The sequence below is a fragment of the Wickerhamomyces ciferrii genome, contig 00217 (genome assembly GCF_000313485.1).
Source record: "Wickerhamomyces ciferrii WGS project CAIF00000000 data, strain NRRL Y-1031 F-60-10, contig 00217, whole genome shotgun sequence".
In the NCBI taxonomy this organism is placed as follows: domain Eukaryota; kingdom Fungi; phylum Ascomycota; class Saccharomycetes; order Phaffomycetales; family Wickerhamomycetaceae; genus Hansenula; species Hansenula ciferrii.
This window is the reverse complement of record NW_011887523.1, coordinates 42,617-64,306: the sequence shown is the minus strand read 5'-3', so window position 1 is coordinate 64,306 and position 21,690 is coordinate 42,617. Positions and strand designations below refer to the sequence as shown.

Genomic DNA, 21,690 nt, shown 5'->3' with positions numbered 1-21,690 from the left:
ATCACAATCATGTCAATGTTGTTATTTGAATCGTTGTCAAAAGTGTAATTTTGTTTGTTCAATGTTGAAATTTATAATTTGAAAGATTTAAGCAAAGTTCAAGGGGCAAAAGAATAAAGAATACAAGAGTAATGAAAGATTAAAGAAGTAATACAAGCTATTGAGAGAAGATTCATTCAGATATAGTTAAGATCACAAGTGACAGAAGTTTTAAATGATTTCAGTAATTTTTAATCCATATTCATAACCTACAAAGTTAAGATGATCAAACAATATTGAGAATAAAGATACAAATGTATTCAAACCACTCAACTATCCTACTTGAATCCAAAATCTATGATTTGAATAATATACTAACAAGAACTATAGTCAACGTTCCAAAAACCAGAAAAACCTACTGTAAAGGTAAAGAGTGTAGAAAACACACTCAACACAAAGTTACCCAATACAAAGCTGGTAAAGCTTCTTTATTTGCTCAAGGTAAACGTCGTTATGACCGTAAACAATCCGGTTACGGTGGTCAAACCAAACCAGTTTTCCATAAAAAAGCTAAAACTACCAAAAAAGTTGTTTTACGTTTAGAATGTGTTGTTTGTAAAACCAAAGCTCAATTATCATTAAAACGTTGTAAACATTTCGAATTAGGTGGTGACAGAAAACAAAAAGGTCAAGCTTTACAATTCTAAGGTGGTTAAATTATTTGATTATTTTGCACTACTATTAAAGGGGGGTTTGTATATCTTAATGTAACGTTTTACAGATAAAGATTGATGTAGTGGGAAGTGTCCTGTCTATCAAGGCCTATATAGACTTTTGACTATTATTTTCGTAGTAATACTACCTAGATAGTAGATGAGTCTAGTTGTAGTTCCCTTCGTATGTGATTCATTCAGCCTAATTAAAATCCTTTCAAATCGCCCTCGCAATTTTTAAGTGTCCCTTCAGATTTGAAATTAGAACCAAAATTTCTGAATCTGTTTTTGAAAGGGACCATAAAAAGTTAGTGGTTTCAAGATCAAAATCAAAATCAAAATCAACTTTAGCGCTGAATCAAATCAACAACAACCATCAGTGGCGTTCAACACATCACCAAGGGCGTCAAACCAGGGCAAAACAGTACAGGAAAGACCACAGAAACACACAGAATCCATAGGAACCACAGGAAGCACCATCACATTCCCCAAGAGCGCATTCATTCCCGTTGAAATCAAGCTACATACCCAAATAGACAGATCAAAACATTGGAATTCCCAACATGTATTCTGATCAATATAATCAACAACAAAAACAACAGCAGAACCAGAGGAATGGATTCGTCCAACCTCCTGCTCAGTTCAGCTCGAACTACATGAGAGCTCAGAATTCTCAACAATCTTTGCAACAACAACTATACGAACAGCAATATCAACAACAACAACAACAACAACAAGCCCAGGCTCAACAACAACAAGAATATTATCAACAGCAGCAATACTATCAACAACAGCAACAACAAGCTCAAGCTCAAGTTCAAGCTCAACAACAACAAGCTCAACAGCAAGCCCAGCAACAACAATTCATGAAGATGCAAAACACCATGCCTCCTCCAGCTGTTCCAATGAATATACCGTCAACACCTCCAAATGCATATCAATCACCATATTCAACTTCACCAGGTCAATTAAGTAATTTTAGTTCAACTTCATTGCATCAACAAGCTCATCAACAACCTCCTCAAAGTCCTAAATTTCATCAACCTCAAGTCCCAGCATCACCAACAAGATCCATTAGAAGTAATCATTTAACTCCAGTTTATTCGAATACAAGTTCTTTAGCATCGAAAAGTAATCTTGATTTATCAAGTACTTTAAATAATAATGGCATTGGTAATAATAATGTTAAAATCCAACCAAATCCACCTCAACCAACTCAACAATCAAATAGTAATTATGTTTATTTTGAAAGAAGACCAGATGTTTTCAAAAAACATACACAAGATAAAGCAGCTGCAGTAAAATTAAGATTAGAAAATTTTTATCAAATGTCTGTTACTCATGCAGTTGAAAGAAATCAAAGAAGAGTTGATTTAGAACATAAATTACAAAATGATGAAGGATCAGAAGAACGTAAAAATCGTCAATTACAAAGTCTTGGTAGAAAAGAATCACAATTTTTAAGATTAAGAAGAACAAGATTATCTCTTGATGATTTTGAAACTGTTAAAGTTATTGGTAAAGGTGCTTTTGGTGAAGTTAGATTAGTTCAAAAAAAAGATACTGGTAAAATTTATGCTATGAAAACTCTATTAAAATCTGAAATGTATAAAAAAGATCAATTAGCTCATGTTAAAGCTGAAAGAGATGTTTTAGCTGGTAGTGATTCTCCATGGGTTGTTTCATTATATTATTCATTCCAAGATGCTCAATATTTATATTTAATTATGGAATTTTTACCAGGTGGTGATTTAATGACTATGTTAATTAGATGGCAAATTTTCACTGAAGATATTACAAGATTTTATATGGCTGAATGTGTTTTAGCAATTGAAGCTATTCATAAATTAGGTTTTATTCATAGAGATATTAAACCTGATAATATTTTAATTGATATTCGTGGTCATATAAAATTATCAGATTTTGGTTTATCAACAGGTTTCCATAAAACTCATGATTCAAATTATTATAAAAAATTAATGGATCAAGATAATAAAAATTTACAACAACCTCAACCTTTACAACAACCAGGTTCAAGAAATACAATGATGGTTGATGCAATTCATTTAACAATGTCAAATCGTCAACAAATTCAAACTTGGAGAAAATCAAGAAGATTAATGGCATATTCTACAGTGGGGACACCAGATTACATTGCGCCAGAAATTTTCATTCATCAAGGTTATGGACAAGAATGTGATTGGTGGTCATTAGGTACAATTATGTTTGAGTGTCTTGTTGGTTGGCCACCATTTTGTTCAGAAACTCCACAAGAAACTTATAGAAAAATTTTAAATTTTCAAGAAACTTTACAATTTCCTGATGATATTCATTTAAGTCCAGAAGCTGAAAATTTAATTAGAAGATTATTAACCCATTCAGATCATAGATTAGGTAGACATGGAGGAGCTGCAGAAATTAAAAGTCATCCATTTTTCAGAGGTGTTGATTGGGATACTATAAGAAATGTTGATGCACCATTTATTCCAAAATTGAAAAGTATTACAGATACAAGATTTTTCCCAACTGATGAATTAGAAAATGTACCAGAGAATCCAGCATTAATTAAAGCTGAAAGACAAAGAGAACAAAATAATGTTCCAAATTCATCAGGTGATAGTAAAGAAGATTTACCATTTATTGGTTATACATATTCAAGATTTGATTATTTAACAAGAAAAAATGCATTATAATCAAATTAAACAATCATACCCTTCATTAATTCATTTCATTTAATCATCAATCATTCATTTATATAACAATGACGATTTTAAAATTACAATTTGTTTTGTTTTTGTTTTTCAGTACATAGACTTTCTTTAGTATAAAAGTGTACAAATAAACAATCAGATCAATAGATCTTTTAAATACTTGACTTACCAACTGATTGAAGCCACGTACTCTTATTGATTATCGATCCTATATAGGCTCAAGCTCATAAGATCAAAAGTCAACAGACATCAAATTTTGTCATAAAAATCAGATCTTGGCAAAGGTCCTTTCACTGTATAGCAATTAGGAAAACTGTAGATATATAATTTAAATCATATATTTAATCGCACCAATTAAAAGACTTGTAAGTTGTCTAGTGTTCATACTTCAATGGCTTTTCAAAAGCAATAGTTTTTCTTATATATACGTGTTTTCTATGTGATTGATTCTTGAATGTTGATTGAAAACTATGTAGTGAAATTGAAAAAATTTTCCAACGCGAGAAATCATGATCGAGTAAAGACATCAAGTCTAACTACATCTTTAATTGATAATCATAACGTCATCTATTAATCAATCCAGTACAAGTTCTTAATAAACCTCAACTGATTGACTTAATATACAAAATAACCAAAAAGAATGTCGAAACAACTGATTCCCAATATCTCAAGAGTTAGGATTCAACATCGGGCGCCCAGTAACGTTCTTTAATCTACGCTTTTATTCCATTGAATTCTTTCGATATGATTTTAAAAAACAAATTATTATTAAAATCATACCTTTAATTGAAAGATGAAATATGCGATTGATGTTAAAGAAAGGGAAAAAGGCTAACAAAGAAAGTGTCGAAAGATTAAAATATTTTTATTTATATAGGTTTTGGGTTTAGGGTGTAGGGTAAATGTTGGGTATACCGACTCGCGCTAGATTTTAGATAAATTGTATAGGGTTTATTCCTTAGATCAAGCTATTTATAATTAGGATAAAGTTTAGTTACTACATATAATCATTTTATAAAGAAGAAATGTATGTATATAGTAATAATCACAATTAAACTTTAAATAAAACATGAAACCCAAATCAACAATTAACTAGCTGTTGATGTAAACTGTTTAATAAAAAAAACCTTAATAAAACACATAGTGAAACAGATCTTTATGAAAAATATAAAGAATCAAAATGATAAGAAGAATGATTGAAAAGAAATGATGAATTAAAAATCAAAATATGGAAACACCTAGGATATGATTGAACTTATAAAAATGTGACAAATGGAGAATGAATAGAGAGCATATGATGGAATGTAGCATGAGAGCATGAGAGCATGAGAGCATGGGGTATGATATGATGATGAATTTTAAATGCTTATAAGATCATATAAAATCATAATTTCGTAAACGTTAATGAATTGAAAATTGAATATTGAATTGAAGCTTGATATAAATGATGAAAATTTAGTTAACAACAGAAACTAAACCTTGGGGGCCAACAATGAATTCTTTAACAAATTTATTTTTAGAATTTTTAGAATTTAATTGATTAATAGTTTTATATCTTGGTGGATTTGATGATCTAACAATGAATTTCCCAACCCATTCTTCATCACCTGGTAATAATTTTATACAACGAATTGAATCTTTAAGATATTTTCTTCTTGTTATTAATTTATGTTCTGGTAACCATTGTTTTGTATCATCATCATCTGAAGAAGATGAAGAAGAACCAAAATTTAAATGGAAATTATTAAATAAATCATTATTTGAAGGTTCTTCTAATTCATCATCATCATCAGAATCATCATGTAATTCATGGATTGAATTTGGTTCTTGTTCATCATTTTCTTCTTCTTCTTCTTGAATTGTAGAGATTTCATTTCTTATAGATTCAGCTTCTTCAGCTTCAGCTTCTTCAACTAATTCATCTTCAAGTTGATTTGATAATGGTGTTGAAGAAGGACGTGATGAAGGGGTATCATCAACTGTTGTTTGTTGTTGAAATTTTAATGCTAATTCTTCAATATCATTTAAAGAAACATCAGATCTTTTTCTATTAAATAATCTTGAAATTTTACCTTTTATTGAAGATTCAGGACCACCACTAAAACTTGATCTTCTTTTATTTGCTGAAGAAGTACTTAATTCTCTTCTAATCAATTCCGAATCAGAATAACTTCTATTTCTATTTGAACTTGAACCTCTTCTATTACGTCTTCTTCTTGGAACGGTTCTATCATTTGGTAATTTTCTTGATTCAAGATCTAAACTGACATTAATACCAGTTGATAAATAATTTGACCAATTAATCATTTCATCAATAGTATGGAAATGAATTAAAAATTGTTCAGTTTCTGCACGAATTCTAAGACAATTGTTTTTTTTCTTATAATCAACTGGTAATCCAAATTTAGCAAATTGTAAAGAATAAGATTTAATTAATTTTTTTGAAGTTAAATATTCCATTGGATTTTGCTTTATTGTATTCAAGATAAATTCAGATTCTATAGGAGTAAATTCATAGATCTTTTTGGTTTTAGATTTCTTAACACGATTCAATAAGGGTATATTTTGATGATCAATTGAGTAAAAATTTAATTGAGTTGAATTTAATTCCATTATAACATTTTTCCAATTTCTTATTGGAGAAGGTTCATAAGGTGATAACCATTCAATTTTTTTCAAGCCTAATGAAATTTGATAAATTGAAGGAGAATAATCTGGTAAAATATGAGTTTCTTCTTGTTCATATATGGGGAAACGTATAGATTTTGAAGCATTAGCCGCTGAATAAGTTGGTGGATAACATGGTTGTTTTTCCATATATTCAAGATAATCCATGGATTCTTGTTGCTGTTGTTGCTGTTGATGTTGTTTATTTGATTTGAGACTTGTTTGACTTGAATTTGAACTTTTCTGGTGTTTTTTTTGATATTCTGTTGAACTCATTGTGCAAAGTGGTGAAGTTTGATATTTTAAATATTGCGAATGTGGAGATGAAGAAGTGACAGGATCTAAAGTCGATCTTGAAGAACGAGACGATAGAAGGGAAAGAGAAGTTGAAGATGAGTTATTTGACAAGGGAGTTTGAGAAGAGTTTGAACTTGAACTTGAACTTGTAATCTTCTTAATCTTTGGTTTCAAGTTGATATTGTTGTAATGGATGTCCATATTTCAATCAAAGTTGTTTTATATTTGGCACTGATAATTTCAAATAGGGGGAATCTATCACCTCGGCGTTTATTATTGTTGCATCAACAGTTGATAAAGTGAACTTGTAGTGTTGATGAAAGTTGTTGAAGTTGTTGAATGTTTTGTAAATGGTTAAATAAACAAGCTTAAATGGAAATAAATTTAAATTAAATTTAGCACTTCGAGTTGCTTTTCATTTCAACTTTCATAGCAAATTTAAAATTGATTGAATGCTTTGAAATTTGATCATCATTAGATCATAGGCGGTGAGGGCACAGGGAGACAGGCAGAGACAGGGGCGGACAGACAGGGAAGATCTCCACAGACAGGCAGAGAGGCAGATCATACTAGGCAGAGATACTGGGCAGACAAGTTTAGAAATGAACATGATCTAGATCTCATGGGCAGTGACCACTGACAACCATAAAGATAGATAGTCAACAAATACACAAAGATAGTGAATGATGATCCTACTCTTCCTATCCCATTCATCTGCTTCCTCTTACTTCCCTCCCATCAAATCATTTCTCAGTCTAAACTTTATCGCGTATCAGTGATCACTTCCCCTAAAACAGTAAACTAATTGCAAGCTTTAACCAATCATAAACGAACTCCGGCTTGGACGGACGCGTGTGCCACTACAAACCAGATAACATGACAATATAAATCATAGAATACCATAGTAAATTGTAATCCATAGGAATCCATGGAACTAGATGTAGTTTTACCGTTTGAACATAACCGATCTTTAAATGAGGTTCCATACATTTTTTGTTCTATGTTCTATATGGAATACTTTTTATGGTTAATTCGGATTAGAAATATCGTGATTATTGAGCATCATTAGACAACAGGATTAAGATTATGATGATCAGTAATACCAGCTGATTATAACTTGTAACTTTTGAAGATATGAAGATCTAGATGAGCTAATAAACCCTTGTTCTAGGTCTGATCTTTATACTTTGTGTCTTATACACCTTGGATCTTTATAGATCCCATATATAAGGTACACCCAAATTTTGACACATCAAAAAGTACATAACATTTGAATATAAGAACTCAAAATTCATATATACAATGGAATGTTATATATACACCTCCTTCCAATTTATACAACTTTTGAAAATAAAGGTTTATAAATCTCAACATTTTGTAAATCTTCAACTTCTTTTGAATAATAATTAATACCTATATTTCTAATAAGATCATCTTGTGTTATTGAATCTCTAGTTAATAATAATAATCTTAACACACATTCTTTTTTCAATTTTTCTTTTTTAAATTTATCAATTATAGTTTCTCTTAATCCACAATTTGCATTACTTAAATTTAATCCATTTTTTAATAAATTTATTGCATTTTGCACCAAGATATCATGGTTTTTGATTGATGATTCTAAATCTTTAAATGAACTTCTTATTAATTCATTATCAGCTCTAAGGATTAATACTTCAATAATCTTGGAGTTCTTGGAAGATACTTCTGCAGTTTTATTCAAAATCTCAGTATCCATTTCTAATTTAATTAATTCTTGAGATTTTTTCAAATTTAAATTTATTTGATTTATTATAATCCAATGTAATTCACTATTTAATCCTTCAGGTGAAGATGATAATAATCCTTTAAAATTTTGGAAACTATCAGCTTCAGCTAAATATCTTGATGAATTTTGTTCTAATCCTTTTAACCTTTCAGAATTTGACCAATGGGTTAATAATGATTCATAATCATTAATTAGAAATCCTTCATTAGTATGAATAACTAGTTTAATATCTTGAATTTCTTGTTGAATAAAATTTAATTGATATTTATTTTCAGGATTTAAATCAGGATTGAATTTTCCAAATAATAATTCCAAAATTTCACTCAATTTGATTTGAAATGATTTAAAATTTTCATTTAATAAATTTATTTGGATTTGATTTTCACAATTCCCCAAACTTGTTTCAATTAATTTATAACTGGTTAATACAGTTTCCAGCACACTACTTGGTGTGATTTGTTCCATAACTTCATAATCATCATCATCTTGTTCTCCTCCTTGTTCATCTTGATCTCCTTGATCTTCAAATGGATTCTCCAATTTTTTCAAAAATAAATCTAATTCTTTCAATTGATAATCCAAAACCCCTTCTAAAATCCCAACACAATCATCACAAATCTTTAATAAATCTTCATACTTAAAATTTTCATTAAATTCTTCAATAATTTCAAGATTTATCAAAATTAAATTAAATTTCAATTCCCATGTAATTTGTGGGAATTTCTTTATAACAAATTCATGTTTTTCTTTAATCTCCCTAAGAGGATAATTAACAACATCACAACCATCAACATTATTCAAAATTATCAAAGGAATAGAATGATACACTTCCCAAATATGAAATAATAATCTATCAGCATTATAATAAGCATCAACTAATCCATCATTTTTATTTATAGCTTCAATATAATAATCATATGCTTTTTGATAAAATCTAAGAGATTTAGATAAATCAGATATTATCCATCTATCGCCTGATTCTTCTTCTTCAACACCTTGATCTAAATAATCTTGTGCTGTGTTTAAAATTGTTGGTATGCTATTTGTTGTTGTTTGTTTGGATAATAATTTTTTAGGAAATTTGGGAATCTTTGGTGTTTCTATGTTTTGCGAGCGTTAGTCGTTGATAATTATTCAGCTTTATAAGTACCAAAACATACTCTTAGGCGGCATTGTGATGTGATCTAATGATTTGATCTAGTTGACAGCTATATGATTACGGAGTTCAACTTCACTGCAAATTAGTACGTATATATAATTATGAATTCGCGGCATAAATTTTTTGATTTTCGATAAAGACACACTTTCGGTAATAAGCGGCTTTGATTATAATATAACAACTACTTCGACTATATGATATTTTATGAAAGATAAGTTATGGAACTATAAAATACAGTATATCAATGCCACTTATTTATTCCTCTTCTCCTAATATATTGCTTATGGAGCTATTAGTTTCCCAAATATATTGTTTACCCACGCTTAAATTAATCACTTTCCTTAAAATATCAATTTCTAATCTATGTCTAGTTTCTAATAATTTTATTAATTTTGCTTGAATTTTATCTTGTTCTAAAAATGCCAATTCAATATCATCATAACCAAAAAATGAAAGAATTTGCTCTTTAGTTCTAAATTCTAAACATATAACATTTTTATTAATTTGGAAAATATTTGAATTTAAATATGGAATATTTGATATGTATAGTTTAAAATTTGTAATTTTAATTAAATCATTAAATGATTTTGCTAATACTTTAAAATTTAATGGTTCAATACCAATTATAAACCCGGTGAATGAATATGGTACACCTAATTCAATTGATCTACTCATAATTGATGCAATACCATCTTGTGACTTGGCATAATTCACTTCATCAGATTCATTGAATTGTTGCGGTTGTTCTTCTCCATTCTCATTATTATTAGGAGTTTGTTCAGGGTTATTATTATCTTGATTATCTTTTGCAATTTCTATAGTTTTGCTTAAATCTGATTGTGATTGAACATTGTCTTGAACAGTTGGTGTTAATGAAGTTTGAACATCTTTAGTAACAGTACTCGCATGATCGGTTCTATCCTTTCCATTTACATTCTCAATATCACTGTCGCTATCACTATCATCATCACCACTATCATTCAAAACTGTGATAACTTCAACATTATTATCTCTTAATTGTTGTGATAAGGATACATTAGAATCTTCCAATTTGATTCTATTATTTAGAATTGGTTCACGTTTCACTTGAATCTCATTATCAGTTTCTTCTTCCTCAATCTTAGGTAGTATTTGTTGCGGTTGATCATTTGATACTCTTAGATTACCTTCATTTGATGAATCATGATTTTGACTACTTTGAATATTATTATCTGATTTTAATTGATCAAAATCATCAGATCCTTGAAATATTTCATTTTGCATTTGTGTGAGTGGAACTTCATCTTGTTGCTCCTCTGGAAGTGGATTGAAAAGAGGATTTGTTGGGAATATTGTACCATCAGATGACTGTTGAGTTGGTGCTTCTTCCTTTTCTGCTTCTTTTTCTTCTTCTTCATTTGGTTTTTGTCTTTTAGATTGGTGTTCTTCTGGTTTATCATCCTTTCGTATCACTGCAATGATTTTTTTAATTTCTTCTTCATTTTTTGGTGTCGTAATAAGATTATCCTCTCTTCTTTTCTCTAATAGTTTCACTAATGAAGTAAGTTTAGCTTGCTGATTTAAACTCATCTTAAGTATCATGGCAGGCTGTTTATTTATAATCTTAAACTCCGTGACTTTCAACTGTAACTCTGTGAGACCATTATAGGCTTCAGCGACAACATTAAGGAAAACATGATACCCATTGTCATAAAATTGAACTTTATCTTTAGTGCCTTTTAATACTTTTCCAGTACTATTATCCACAATTGGATATGCCTTTTTAAGCTCTTTAAAATGCTGAGATGCTAAAGACCCAGTTTTAACAGTGAAATTCAAAATTTTGCTTTCAGAATATCCTTGAGTGTAATCCGTAAGATCTAATGATGGTTGATCACCATACTTAACAGCATTCACAAGCATTGTCAACCTTACCAGCACCTTTTCTGTTTGATACGGTCTGGTCAGCCGTATCTTCTTTATATCCTTCAGATCTCTAACATCATGGAGCACCATCTTGATTGTCTGAACTATGAACTCGTTGGACATTCAATTGATGATGGTTTTGTTTATACATTTTTGGTGTATTCTCAAAAAGACGCGTCGCGTGGTTGGAACACTACATCACCAACTTTTTTTTCCATAATATAAACAACACTTTCAACTTTCAACTTTCAACTTTCTATGGTCAGTTCTTATTGAGGGATCCCCACTGCTCAACTCTTTTTGATAATGACAAGCCTTGGATTCAAAACAATCAACAAACTTTCAGACTTGCCACCAACCACTTCAAAACCATACTATGTTCAATTCTCGTGTATGATTGTATCGGTTAAATTAGGTAACCCTAATAGAATCTTTGTTACTGATTTTACTCGAAATAGACACATGGAACAAAGTTTTGTGAATGAAAATTGGATCCAAGACTATTCTGATAGGATTCCAAATGATCAGATATTACTGTTGAACATATACAAGGAGAAATTTGATCCTTTTGCTAAACGTTATGGTCTTTTAAGAGGAGAACCATTACCAGTGGGAAGTTTAGCTGTTAATGTCTTACCTAAAGCCATTTTCTGTACAGTCAAGGCCAAAATAAAATCTTATAATGGTGTTCTGGATGCTATTCCTAGTCAAATTGATCTGTTGAGTATTAGAAATAATATTGATTATTCATTACCACTTTATGATAATGTGTTCACAAATATACCAATTGATTATATACTAGAGAATAAGGAACACTTCAAACATACATTCTCTGAACAACAAATACAAAATAAATTACTTGACCCTTCAGCACCTCTGGTTATTGGCATAGATAGACAATTTGCTACTCAACCTCAACCACATATCTCACAACGTCAAACCTATCAACAACCTCAAGTACATTATACACAACCTCAACAACAATCCCAAATACGGAGAACACAAACATCCCAAGGTGTAATGAATCATCAGACGAATCTTGAATCATCGCCAGTGACATCAACAAGACAAAATTTTGGCTATTCAGAAACAAATACACCAGATAGTTCATTTGTGGAAAACACACCGAGTCGTTCATTTAAATTATCATCAGCAGCAGATTTACCTTCAGATTCTACACACAATAGAGATTATGAAACTAATCAAAGTCCACATACTCAAGTACAAGCAACATTTGATGAAAGAAATATTGGAATCATTAAAAACTTGAATAAAATTGATCAAATAGATGGTAAAGTTTATGAAGTTAAAGGTGCAATAGTGGAATTCGAACCGTTACTGAATCAACTTTGTGTAAAATATGATATGAATAAACCACCAATTTTACAACCTTTAAGCATTATCATTGTGGATTCTAATAATTCAGATCAACCATTTGATGAAACTCAACTACTAAAAATTACATTTACAACAAAATCCGAAATTTTTAATTTCTTGGGTATGCATGAAATTGAAGAAGTTTATATAAAATCACAACAAATCTATAAAGCTTTTGATAGAATCTTAAAATCCAGAAATATATTCAGTTTCAAAGTCACAAGAAGATTGATTAAAATTAATGGTATCAAAGGTTTAAATAATTCTATATTAGGATGGGAAGCACAAAAATTATCACTAGAAAGTTTACTTGATCAAATATAATTTGTTTCAATTATGAGCTAACCAACTGATAATATCACAACTCAATTGTTTGAAAATGTCATCAGTTTCTATAATCAAGTTATTTTTCCCCTCTGGATATACCAAAATGTTGATATTTTCACTGGGACAATTATTATAAAAATTTTGAAGACCAATAAGCTTAGAAACTGGATCTTGTTCTGATTGAATTAATAAAACATTCTTAATACTAAAATCAGCATATTTTTTAGGTAATTGTAAGACATGAGAAATGTGTAAAATTTCTTTCAAATAATTAGACCGTATCTTTGAAAAATTATAATCATGTTCTTTTAAATAATCTAGCCAATGTTTATCACTTGTTAAATGTTCATATTTGAGTGGGAATTTTGATGTATTTGTTGATGAAATTTTACTGAGGATTGAAGTTGTAGTTTGTGATGTTAAATTATCAAATGATTTTTTTGGACTTAGAAATGGATTAATTGCAATGACACTTTTAATTCTATGTTTATAATGACCTTTAACACCGTATGCTATTACTCTTGAAGCTATTATGAATTGACCAATGATATGAAGTTTATGAGTTGTAACATAGGATTGTGAATCAAGATCTGAAATACAAAGTTCCAATATTCTATTAATCTCTCTATAGATATCTGTATCTGTTTTGTAAACTTCTTTTGTAGGTACAAATAATGTTTCGTACCCAGTTGAACCTAATAAATCAATAAGTTTATGATACAGCTTCACATCTTCACCTGGATTTGGAAGTAGGAGAACTCTACCTTTATATTTTTGGTCATTATCAATGGGCTTTAATCAATGTTAGTTAGTGATACAGGTTCTATGCTCAATTATCTTTCATGATCTCAGTTATATAAATACATTAAACTCACCCAGACTTCACCAGAGTAACTTGATTCTGCTGTTGTCAATTCAATTATTCTTGGTTGTTTCCCATCTTTGATTTGATAAGGAATGGACATTTTGATATTCTTTGTGACCAGTGTATTTCCAGAACTGATAGTCGACATCTAGTTTCAGATTTTCCCTGTTTAGAATAGCTAAGGATAATCACTGTTATTGATGGTTAAACAGATCTTGTGATATCAGTCCAATAACGTGGAAACAATGAAGTTTGTAATCACTTGATACATTTAAAAGATTTTTGGTATCGTGTGTATCATTTTTGACAAGGAAATACATGCTTCAAAATTAATAAATTAACCGTTAAGTGTGTCAAGTGTGTCCGGGCCTAAAACGTTTTAATATTGAGTTTAACGGGCGACTAGAGAGGTACAGCTCAAGACTCGAGACTAATATGTAGAGATTAGTCTAAATTAGTCTCTTTTTTGCACTAGAGGACTAGAGGTCTGACCTCTTGACGCAGTTGACGTTGATCGCGCATAAACCTGCTTTGGCACGTTAGCCCAGGGTCCTAGGCAGCTAGGCCGAAATATTAAGCTTATATTTTACGACTAAAATGTTCCTTAATATAACTCATAATTAGTTTACTATTGCGCTAGAACTTATCTCTATGCTAGTTAATTAGTTAGTTCTGTCAAGAGCTGGATCAGGACAATACGTCAGGAAGTACTGAGTTAATTAAACATATAGTATACAGGTTTTTATAATCTTTACTCTAGTTAACTTCTCGCTATACTTGTTTGTTAATTTCCGCTATGAAAACGTGGTAATATTTAACGTCGAAACATTACATGGCCATGGAACATATAACATATATGTAACAGAGAACAACTTTTTGAATTGGCGCCCGTACTTGCTGCATTATTATCTTGTGGCTCGTCTTGCTAGCTAATCAAGCACCTAAGGTTGTTTTGACTCCTAATGCATTTAACTAAATTTTATAGATATATGATATATGATTGACCTTAGAATATTGACTTTTGCAACTTGCAACTCAATCAACAGCTTATAAAGCGATATACATTCGTATTTGCAATCAGATCTTAGACAGCATTAATATAAACATCATATGCGTTTGAAACATGGAACTTTCATGCCCATATTGTAAATGTAAAGTGGTACTATATGCAATTTTTTAAGCTAAAGATCAATGGAATGTATCCTGGTTGAATCCTCACCAATTTGAGCCTATAAGTCAGTTATTCAACCTTCTGTAGTCCTTGCAAAACAAATATTCGATTTCATGGGTTATCAATCATATCTTTCAGCTGGATTACTGCCTTTAGAAGTGCATTTATGTCAGAATATATGTGGTGTTATAATTATATTAGTGTTAAGATCTAGATCGATCCGGCTAAATGAAAATTTTTAAGAAGCTGAGCATATTATAAGCTCATATCCGTGCAGTATAAATATTGTTGCTCAAAAGTACCTGAAGATCCTTGTCAATGTTGAGTTAGAAATCTAGCCAATGGATCCTATACATGGTGTATATACAGGGGATGTCTCTCGATGGGTTGGACATACGTGATCTCATGGTGATATAATTATTAAGCTGGCTACATGTCGACTAATTAGAAATGCATATATATTAGTAATTCTTATGCATTTTTGGAAAGTAAGTTCAATTCTCTTGGATCAAATAAAAATGGAAAGCAAACACTTTAATCATCAAAGGCTGTTGGCTTGAAGCACTGTTATGTTTGTTAATAATTAAACTAGGTCCAATCACTAACAAACTCTGGAGTTTTGTCACTCATTGAAGCAAAAACAGGGAGACCTCTAGTAACAGAAATCAATGTTTTGATAACCACTCCAATAATTCAGCTTTAGCACCATCATAAATATCTTGTTTCTCTAATGCAATAGAATGACGTGATCCTTTAACTGGTACAAATTTTTTATCTTCGAATGGTATCATGTCAATGAATTTTTTTGAAGCATGGAAATCATTGATACTATCGTCATCACCATGTAAAATTAAAACTGGTACTGAAAAATTTTTTGAATATTTTGGTTCTAATAATTTTTCACCCCTTTATCTCATAGTTAGTACTTTATATATTTTCCGAAATGTACAGTTTGAACATACCTTTTCAAGAAGTCATAAATTTGTTTCAAAGACCCTAATAATGGAATAACAGGTTCATGTAATAAATATTCACTCCATTCTGGATCACTTGTCATGAAATCCTTGTTCAATTGTGTATCCATAATATGATTTGGTAAGATTTTCATAGCTAAATATGAAGCAGTATATAAGATTTTACCAGGTCTTGTACTTGGCTATGTAAACTGTTAGTAAAAGCTTAGAAGTATCATGAAAATACAAATTTTAAACTCACATGTAACAAAATAAGAGGACCTGTGACAGCTATACCTGATAAATGATCTTTGTATTTACCTTTAACACCATAGTTTAATGAAATACCACCACCCATAGAGTGACCCATTAAATACAATCTTTTATTATCACGATTAGCAATTTCATCAATGTTTTTCTTTAAGAAATAATCTAAATCATCAAATGTATGGAATTCATCAGTTAAACCTTTTAATTTACCTGGTGATGTAAATCCTGCACCTCTTTGGTCAAAGAAAAAGATTTCATAACCTTCTTGACTCAATTGATCAAAGATTCTAACATAAACCTTTGAGTATTCTGAGAACCCATGTAGCCATACAATTCTACCTTTCAATGAAACATTTTCTGGGATGTTCTAATTCAAAAAGTTCGTTAGTATATTAGACAGTCTACTTCGGGTTTTGATACATACCCAAAACTCTGTGTAGAAACGAGCACCATTGTATGAAATGTACTCTTCAGTTGGCTTGTTTGTAGCGGTATACGGTGGTTTAGGGAGCTCTTTGGTTGACATTGTCGTTTTTTTGTATGACGCAGATCTGATGTTGCTTCACATGTTTATCTAGAATGTTTTGTCACATAATTATGGAAAAAGGTATTCCAAAACTCGGATCGGAACCAGGCATCAGTCGCGAAATCGCGAATGTGCTCTGAATTTTCTTTCCAGATTTTGATTTTAATTTTTGACTCAATGATTCGACAATCAGGCTCTGAACTTTGTTCACTATTTAATCAAACTTTCTTATCAAGCCAAGTAAAGATCTTCGTGCTGTTATCAACCTGACAAAGACAGAATGATATCTAGATTCTGCTGATAGTATATCAAATTACCATGTTGACTGGGTCCTCGGAATTCAATAAGTGATATACATATGCTGCCCCTTCTGGGTAGATAACTGATAACAAATTAGCCGTCGACATTTTGGGTAATAACCTTATAGATTTCATGGATTGGCACATATGCTGCGGTGTTGAGTGGTGATGGTGTTGAGTGGTGATGGTGATGCTAGTTATCTATTTTACGCTGATTATATTACCTGGTGATAAGTATATAAGAATGGTACAACCCAGAATAACATAGAAGATTTAGTTATTTAACGGGCTATAAACGTTGTACAAGACACAATGATTGAGGAAATTAACTATAATGCTGTCCCTGGTACCACCCATTTGGTGGATCTTGAAGGTAAAATGAATGCACACCATTCAAGTGGTGATTCAAAAATTGTTTTGATTCCAACACCATCTGACGATTATGATGATCCATTGAACTGGTCACCAAGAAGAAAGTGGCTAGCTGTTTTCTGTAACGTTGTTTATACTTATGGTGTTGGTATCCCATCTGCAGCTATTTATTCAGTGTTGACAAATATTGCTAAAGAGACTGATATCACATTAGGTGAGTTGAATGCTGGTACTGGTTATATGTTCTTGTTTTTCGGTTTAGGATGTGTGATTTTCCAACCAATTGCCTTACAATATGGTAAAAGACCGGTTTATCTTTTCAGTTTATTTGCTACATGTTTAATTTGTGTTTGGGCACCTTACTCTAAATCAAATGGTGAATGGATTGGTGGTAAAATTCTTCAAGGGTTCTTTGGTTCGCCTATTGAATCTTTGTGTGAAATTACAATGTCTGACTTATTCTTTGAGCATGAAAGAGCTAGAGGTATGGGTATTTATGCATTAGCTTTAATCACATCAAACTTTATGGCACCAATGCTTGCTGGTTTTGTTAGTGACGGTATGGGATGGAAATGGGTGATGTGGTTATGCTCTATTTTTTCTGCTGTTTGTTTGGTTTTTCTTTATTTCTTCATGGAGGAGACTAATTTCAAACGTGATTATTCACAAATTGACTCAGGTATGACTGTCTTGGAAGGTATAGGATCTGATCCTGAAAGTCTAGCTGAAGATAATTTAGCTGATGGTGAGAAACCAGCACAAAGAGAATACAAGGGTACCAATACAAAAAATCATCATACTGTTGAAGTTCCTTCTTCTAATATTTTATTTCAACCAAAACCAAGAAAGACTTTCAAGGATAAGATTTCCTTGACTGGTGGTTTCAAGGATAAGTTTTTATTACCACACTATTTACTTGGTCCTTTCAAAATGGCTAGGTTTCCTTCCGTTCTATGGGCTGGTTTCCTTTATGGTTCATCGCTAGTATTTTTCAACTTATTAAATGCCACTGAGTCAACAGTTTTAAGTGGAGCACCATATAATTTCTCAGCTGCTATGTGTGGTTTAGCTTATATTTCACCAAACATATGCTGTGTTGTTGTGTTCTTAATGGCTGGTTATATGTCAGATTACTTGAAAGTTTCTTTGGCAAAAAGAAGAGGAGGAACCTCATTACCTGAAGATAGACTATGGATTTTGGTTGTTTATATGGTCTTAGGATTCTTAGCGTGTATTGGCTGGGGTGTCGGTGCACATTACGAAGTTCACTGGATTGTATTGGTCATTTCAATGGGGCTAATGGGTGGATTGACAGTCTTTGGGTGTACAGCTGCTGTTACTTATTGTTCTGATTGTTATCATGAAATGGATACTGAAGCTATGGTTGTTGTGATTTTAATTAGAAACTTGATGTCATTTGCATGCAGTTATGGTCTTACAGACTGGGTCTTGAATATGGGTTATAAAAATTCTTTTATTTCAGCTGCATGTTTAACTTTGTTCTGTAATGCAACATTTTTGGTCATAAGAGCAAGTGGTCCTTACTGGAGAAATAAGACTAAAGCTCAATATTGGAAGATTGTTGAGCATAAGAGATCTGTTGAAGCTGGTATTTAGCAATGATAAATTATTTATATACGTGATTTTTGTATACTTTATTTGTAGCTGCTACCCGTTGTATTATATGAGCAGAGATATTCCTGCCTCTTCTCCTATTACTACATAGTTCTTACTAACGATCTTGGATTATAAATTTAGGTATTGAAATATATAAATCTATCTGAAAGTTTCTGGTCCGAGATTTAACGATGCATAGTGAAGAATACTATAGAGGTTTTCTACAAATCATTCATAAATATATACCAGATATGATATTCCTTAGCAAAACAAAACTAAACAAAAAACATATAAACTTCAAACTTTCAAGATATCAGAGATAACTTTGGCAGCCTTCAATGATTCTTCTTCTGTATAACGCTTACCAACTAAAGTCAATCCAACTGGCATACCATCAGAATCATCTTCATCATAAAGATTATATTCAAATTCTTCATATTTATTTCTTGGTTTATAACTTAAATCCTTCTTATCAATTGATTTATCACCAAAAACACCTGATGGGAACGTAACACAAGTTTGATCCAAAATGTTCCATAATGAAGTGTAGCCCCAATATTTAACCAATGAAGGTCTTGGAGCAGTTCCAACATAAGTTGGTGCTATAATGTAATCAACACCTCTTTTCTTGAACAATTCTGAATATTCATGACGTAGAATTTCTCTTGTATAGTTGTAGTATTGGTTCTCAATAACAGTCAATCCCCTGTCCCCTTTACCAGCTCTTAAAAAGTGTTCACTTAATGGAGCTAATGGCTCACCAGATTCATCTAAGAAACCAATGGCTGCATAATTACCATCCGCAGTATACAGAGCATTGACTACTTCACAAGCTTCATAAACTCTATGGGAATCCCATGTAACAACATTAACACCAGAAGCTTTTAGCTTATTCTCAACCTCTTTCAACGCACGTAAAACTGGAGGGTGTGGTTTAACAACACCATCATCATAGACAATACCAATGGTCAAGTCATGAGCTTTTGGGGCTGAAACTTCTCTCCAAGGAATTGGAATACAATATTGATCTTTCTCCCATGGATTGGCACCTAAATATGACTTCATGAATAATTCTAAATCTTCAACAGAATTACTCATAGGACCCAAGACAGCTCCAATAGATTCTTGGAATGTATGGTAACTGGCAGAATAACAGCCAACTAGCGATAATCTCTTAGTACTTGGTTTAAGACCCCAAATGTTATTAAACGCAGCAGGACCACGAATTGATCCACCAATATCAGAACCAACCCCTAATGGTGAACCTTTCAAAGCAATTAAGGGAGCTTCACCAGATGTTGAACCACCAGGACTTAATGATATATTATATGCATTTCTTCCCCTACCAGTAATATTGTTGATACTATCCAAGTGCATCAAGGATTGTGGTTCAGTAGTTCTAATATAAAACACAGCACCTTGATCATACAAAATCTGATTTGTAACTGAAAATTCTGTTGCTACTCTATCCAAAGAACCAACAAAACCTGCATGAGTGACATGGTCTTTGAAATCATAATGTTCTTTCAATGATACTGGAACACCATGTAATGGACCAACTGTTCTGCCATTCTTTTCGATGTAATCATCCAAGTACTTGGCCCTTTCAATACCATCATCAAATAAGATTTCCATAGCACAATGTGTCAATTGATGAGCTATAGTGGCACGTTTGATGAAAGCAGTGATCACCTCTAAAGAGGTTAGTTCACGTTTAGCAACCTTAGTAGCAATTTCTGTAGCAGTCAAGTTTGTAATCTTGATACTTTGATCATCAAGAACCTTTTCAGGAACAGTAGTTGCATTGAAAGCAGCGTTGTCTAAATCCGCAGGCACTAAACTTTCAGGAGCTAAGTATTCTTTTGGAATTGCATCATTTAGTTTCTTGTTATAAGCCTTGATTTTTGGGACCCATTCTTTCTCATAGCGAGCTTTGTCACCTTTATAAGCAGAAAGTGAAGTGAGTAATGGTTCTTTGGAGTGGTCAACTGAAAAAATTTTGGCTGGCATTGTGATGTTATTAATGCAATAATCAAATGTTATTAGTGGAATTTCACGACAGTTCAAGTCGTTTTAAGCAGCAAACATCATGCCTTATAAATAATTGAACATTTCCTTGACAGATTAACCACAACTGATTAGACGCTTGATAAGTCAATTCGTAACATTGAAGACGACCATCTTAACCTCAGTTGAATTTATATCATGGAGATTTCTGAATTCCGGTGGCGCCTATAAAGAAAAACATCCTAATTGAGAATTGAGAAATACGGCTATTTCCAATCTCAGCTTTCAATTGATTTATCTCTCCAGTTTCCATTAAAGGTGTCGCTAAAGCACAATCAACTAAACTGGTATTGCTGATAATGTTAATTATTTGGATGGTTGACTGAGAAGCATTTTGATTATTAATGTTCTTCCGTTGCGTTGAATTGGAACTGTAACTAGTTATAAGGTGTGATGGTGTGATAACAAACTCCCTTAGCTATTCTTATTTGAGAATCCAGTCATGCAATATGTCTTATCAGAAGTATTGATATAGAGTGTCGTTAAATACTGGATTAGATTATATTTTAAACTCAAAAAGTTTTCTATACTTCAGGTGGCGAAGGGCAATTAAAAATCAATTAGCTTCAATTTTGCAACGTGATTGAAGGTCTTCAAGGTTTTGTTTGATACAATCGCCTCCATCAGTTGGAATTAATACTACAAAA

The 21,690-nt window shown here is 31.6% G+C and overlaps 10 protein-coding genes across 10 annotated transcripts; 4 read left to right on the top strand and 6 right to left on the bottom strand.

The window, feature by feature from the left end:
- Positions 1 to 293: 293 nt before the first annotated feature.
- On the top strand, positions 294 to 686 carry RPL42A (60S ribosomal protein eL42; the record flags this gene model as incomplete). Its single annotated transcript, XM_011273933.1, has 1 exon — positions 294 to 686. One exon carries the CDS (start codon positions 294 to 296, stop codon positions 684 to 686), a length of 393 nt encoding a protein of 130 aa, XP_011272235.1.
- Positions 687 to 1,255: 569 nt separating this feature from the next.
- CBK1 (serine/threonine protein kinase CBK1) lies at positions 1,256 to 3,385 on the top strand (the record flags this gene model as incomplete). The annotated part of the gene is made up of 1 exon (XM_011273932.1): positions 1,256 to 3,385. The coding sequence occupies one exon, from the start codon at positions 1,256 to 1,258 to the stop codon at positions 3,383 to 3,385; it is 2,130 nt and encodes a 709-aa protein (XP_011272234.1).
- Positions 3,386 to 4,858: 1,473 nt separating this feature from the next.
- On the bottom strand, positions 4,859 to 6,568 carry BN7_5505 (uncharacterized protein; the record flags this gene model as incomplete). The annotated part of the gene is made up of 1 exon (XM_011273931.1): positions 4,859 to 6,568. The coding sequence occupies one exon, from the start codon at positions 6,566 to 6,568 to the stop codon at positions 4,859 to 4,861; it is 1,710 nt and encodes a 569-aa protein (XP_011272233.1).
- Positions 6,569 to 7,700: 1,132 nt separating this feature from the next.
- On the bottom strand, positions 7,701 to 11,322 carry BN7_5504 (uncharacterized protein; the record flags this gene model as incomplete). The annotated part of the gene is made up of 2 exons (XM_011273930.1): positions 7,701 to 9,151; positions 9,612 to 11,322. The coding sequence occupies 2 exons, from the start codon at positions 11,320 to 11,322 to the stop codon at positions 7,701 to 7,703; spliced, it is 3,162 nt and encodes a 1,053-aa protein (XP_011272232.1).
- A 183-nt stretch (positions 11,323 to 11,505) lies between these two features.
- On the top strand, positions 11,506 to 12,900 carry CDC13 (telomere-binding protein CDC13; the record flags this gene model as incomplete). The annotated part of the gene is made up of 1 exon (XM_011273929.1): positions 11,506 to 12,900. One exon carries the CDS (start codon positions 11,506 to 11,508, stop codon positions 12,898 to 12,900), a length of 1,395 nt encoding a protein of 464 aa, XP_011272231.1.
- A 6-nt stretch (positions 12,901 to 12,906) lies between these two features.
- BN7_5502 (Serine hydrolase) lies at positions 12,907 to 13,916 on the bottom strand (the record flags this gene model as incomplete). The annotated part of the gene is made up of 2 exons (XM_011273928.1): positions 12,907 to 13,695; positions 13,779 to 13,916. 2 exons carry the CDS (start codon positions 13,914 to 13,916, stop codon positions 12,907 to 12,909), a joined length of 927 nt encoding a protein of 308 aa, XP_011272230.1.
- A 1,688-nt stretch (positions 13,917 to 15,604) lies between these two features.
- On the bottom strand, positions 15,605 to 16,047 carry BN7_5501 (Serine hydrolase; the record flags this gene model as incomplete). The annotated part of the gene is made up of 2 exons (XM_011273927.1): positions 15,605 to 15,767; positions 15,902 to 16,047. The coding sequence occupies 2 exons, from the start codon at positions 16,045 to 16,047 to the stop codon at positions 15,605 to 15,607; spliced, it is 309 nt and encodes a 102-aa protein (XP_011272229.1).
- An 80-nt stretch (positions 16,048 to 16,127) lies between these two features.
- Positions 16,128 to 16,688, bottom strand: BN7_5500 (Serine hydrolase; the record flags this gene model as incomplete). Its single annotated transcript, XM_011273926.1, has 2 exons — positions 16,128 to 16,501; positions 16,568 to 16,688. The coding sequence occupies 2 exons, from the start codon at positions 16,686 to 16,688 to the stop codon at positions 16,128 to 16,130; spliced, it is 495 nt and encodes a 164-aa protein (XP_011272228.1).
- Positions 16,689 to 17,299: 611 nt separating this feature from the next.
- Positions 17,300 to 18,976, top strand: BN7_5499 (uncharacterized protein; the record flags this gene model as incomplete). The annotated part of the gene is made up of 1 exon (XM_011273925.1): positions 17,300 to 18,976. The coding sequence occupies one exon, from the start codon at positions 17,300 to 17,302 to the stop codon at positions 18,974 to 18,976; it is 1,677 nt and encodes a 558-aa protein (XP_011272227.1).
- Positions 18,977 to 19,273: 297 nt separating this feature from the next.
- BN7_5498 (uncharacterized protein) lies at positions 19,274 to 20,986 on the bottom strand (the record flags this gene model as incomplete). Its single annotated transcript, XM_011273924.1, has 1 exon — positions 19,274 to 20,986. One exon carries the CDS (start codon positions 20,984 to 20,986, stop codon positions 19,274 to 19,276), a length of 1,713 nt encoding a protein of 570 aa, XP_011272226.1.
- Positions 20,987 to 21,690: the final 704 nt, after the last annotated feature.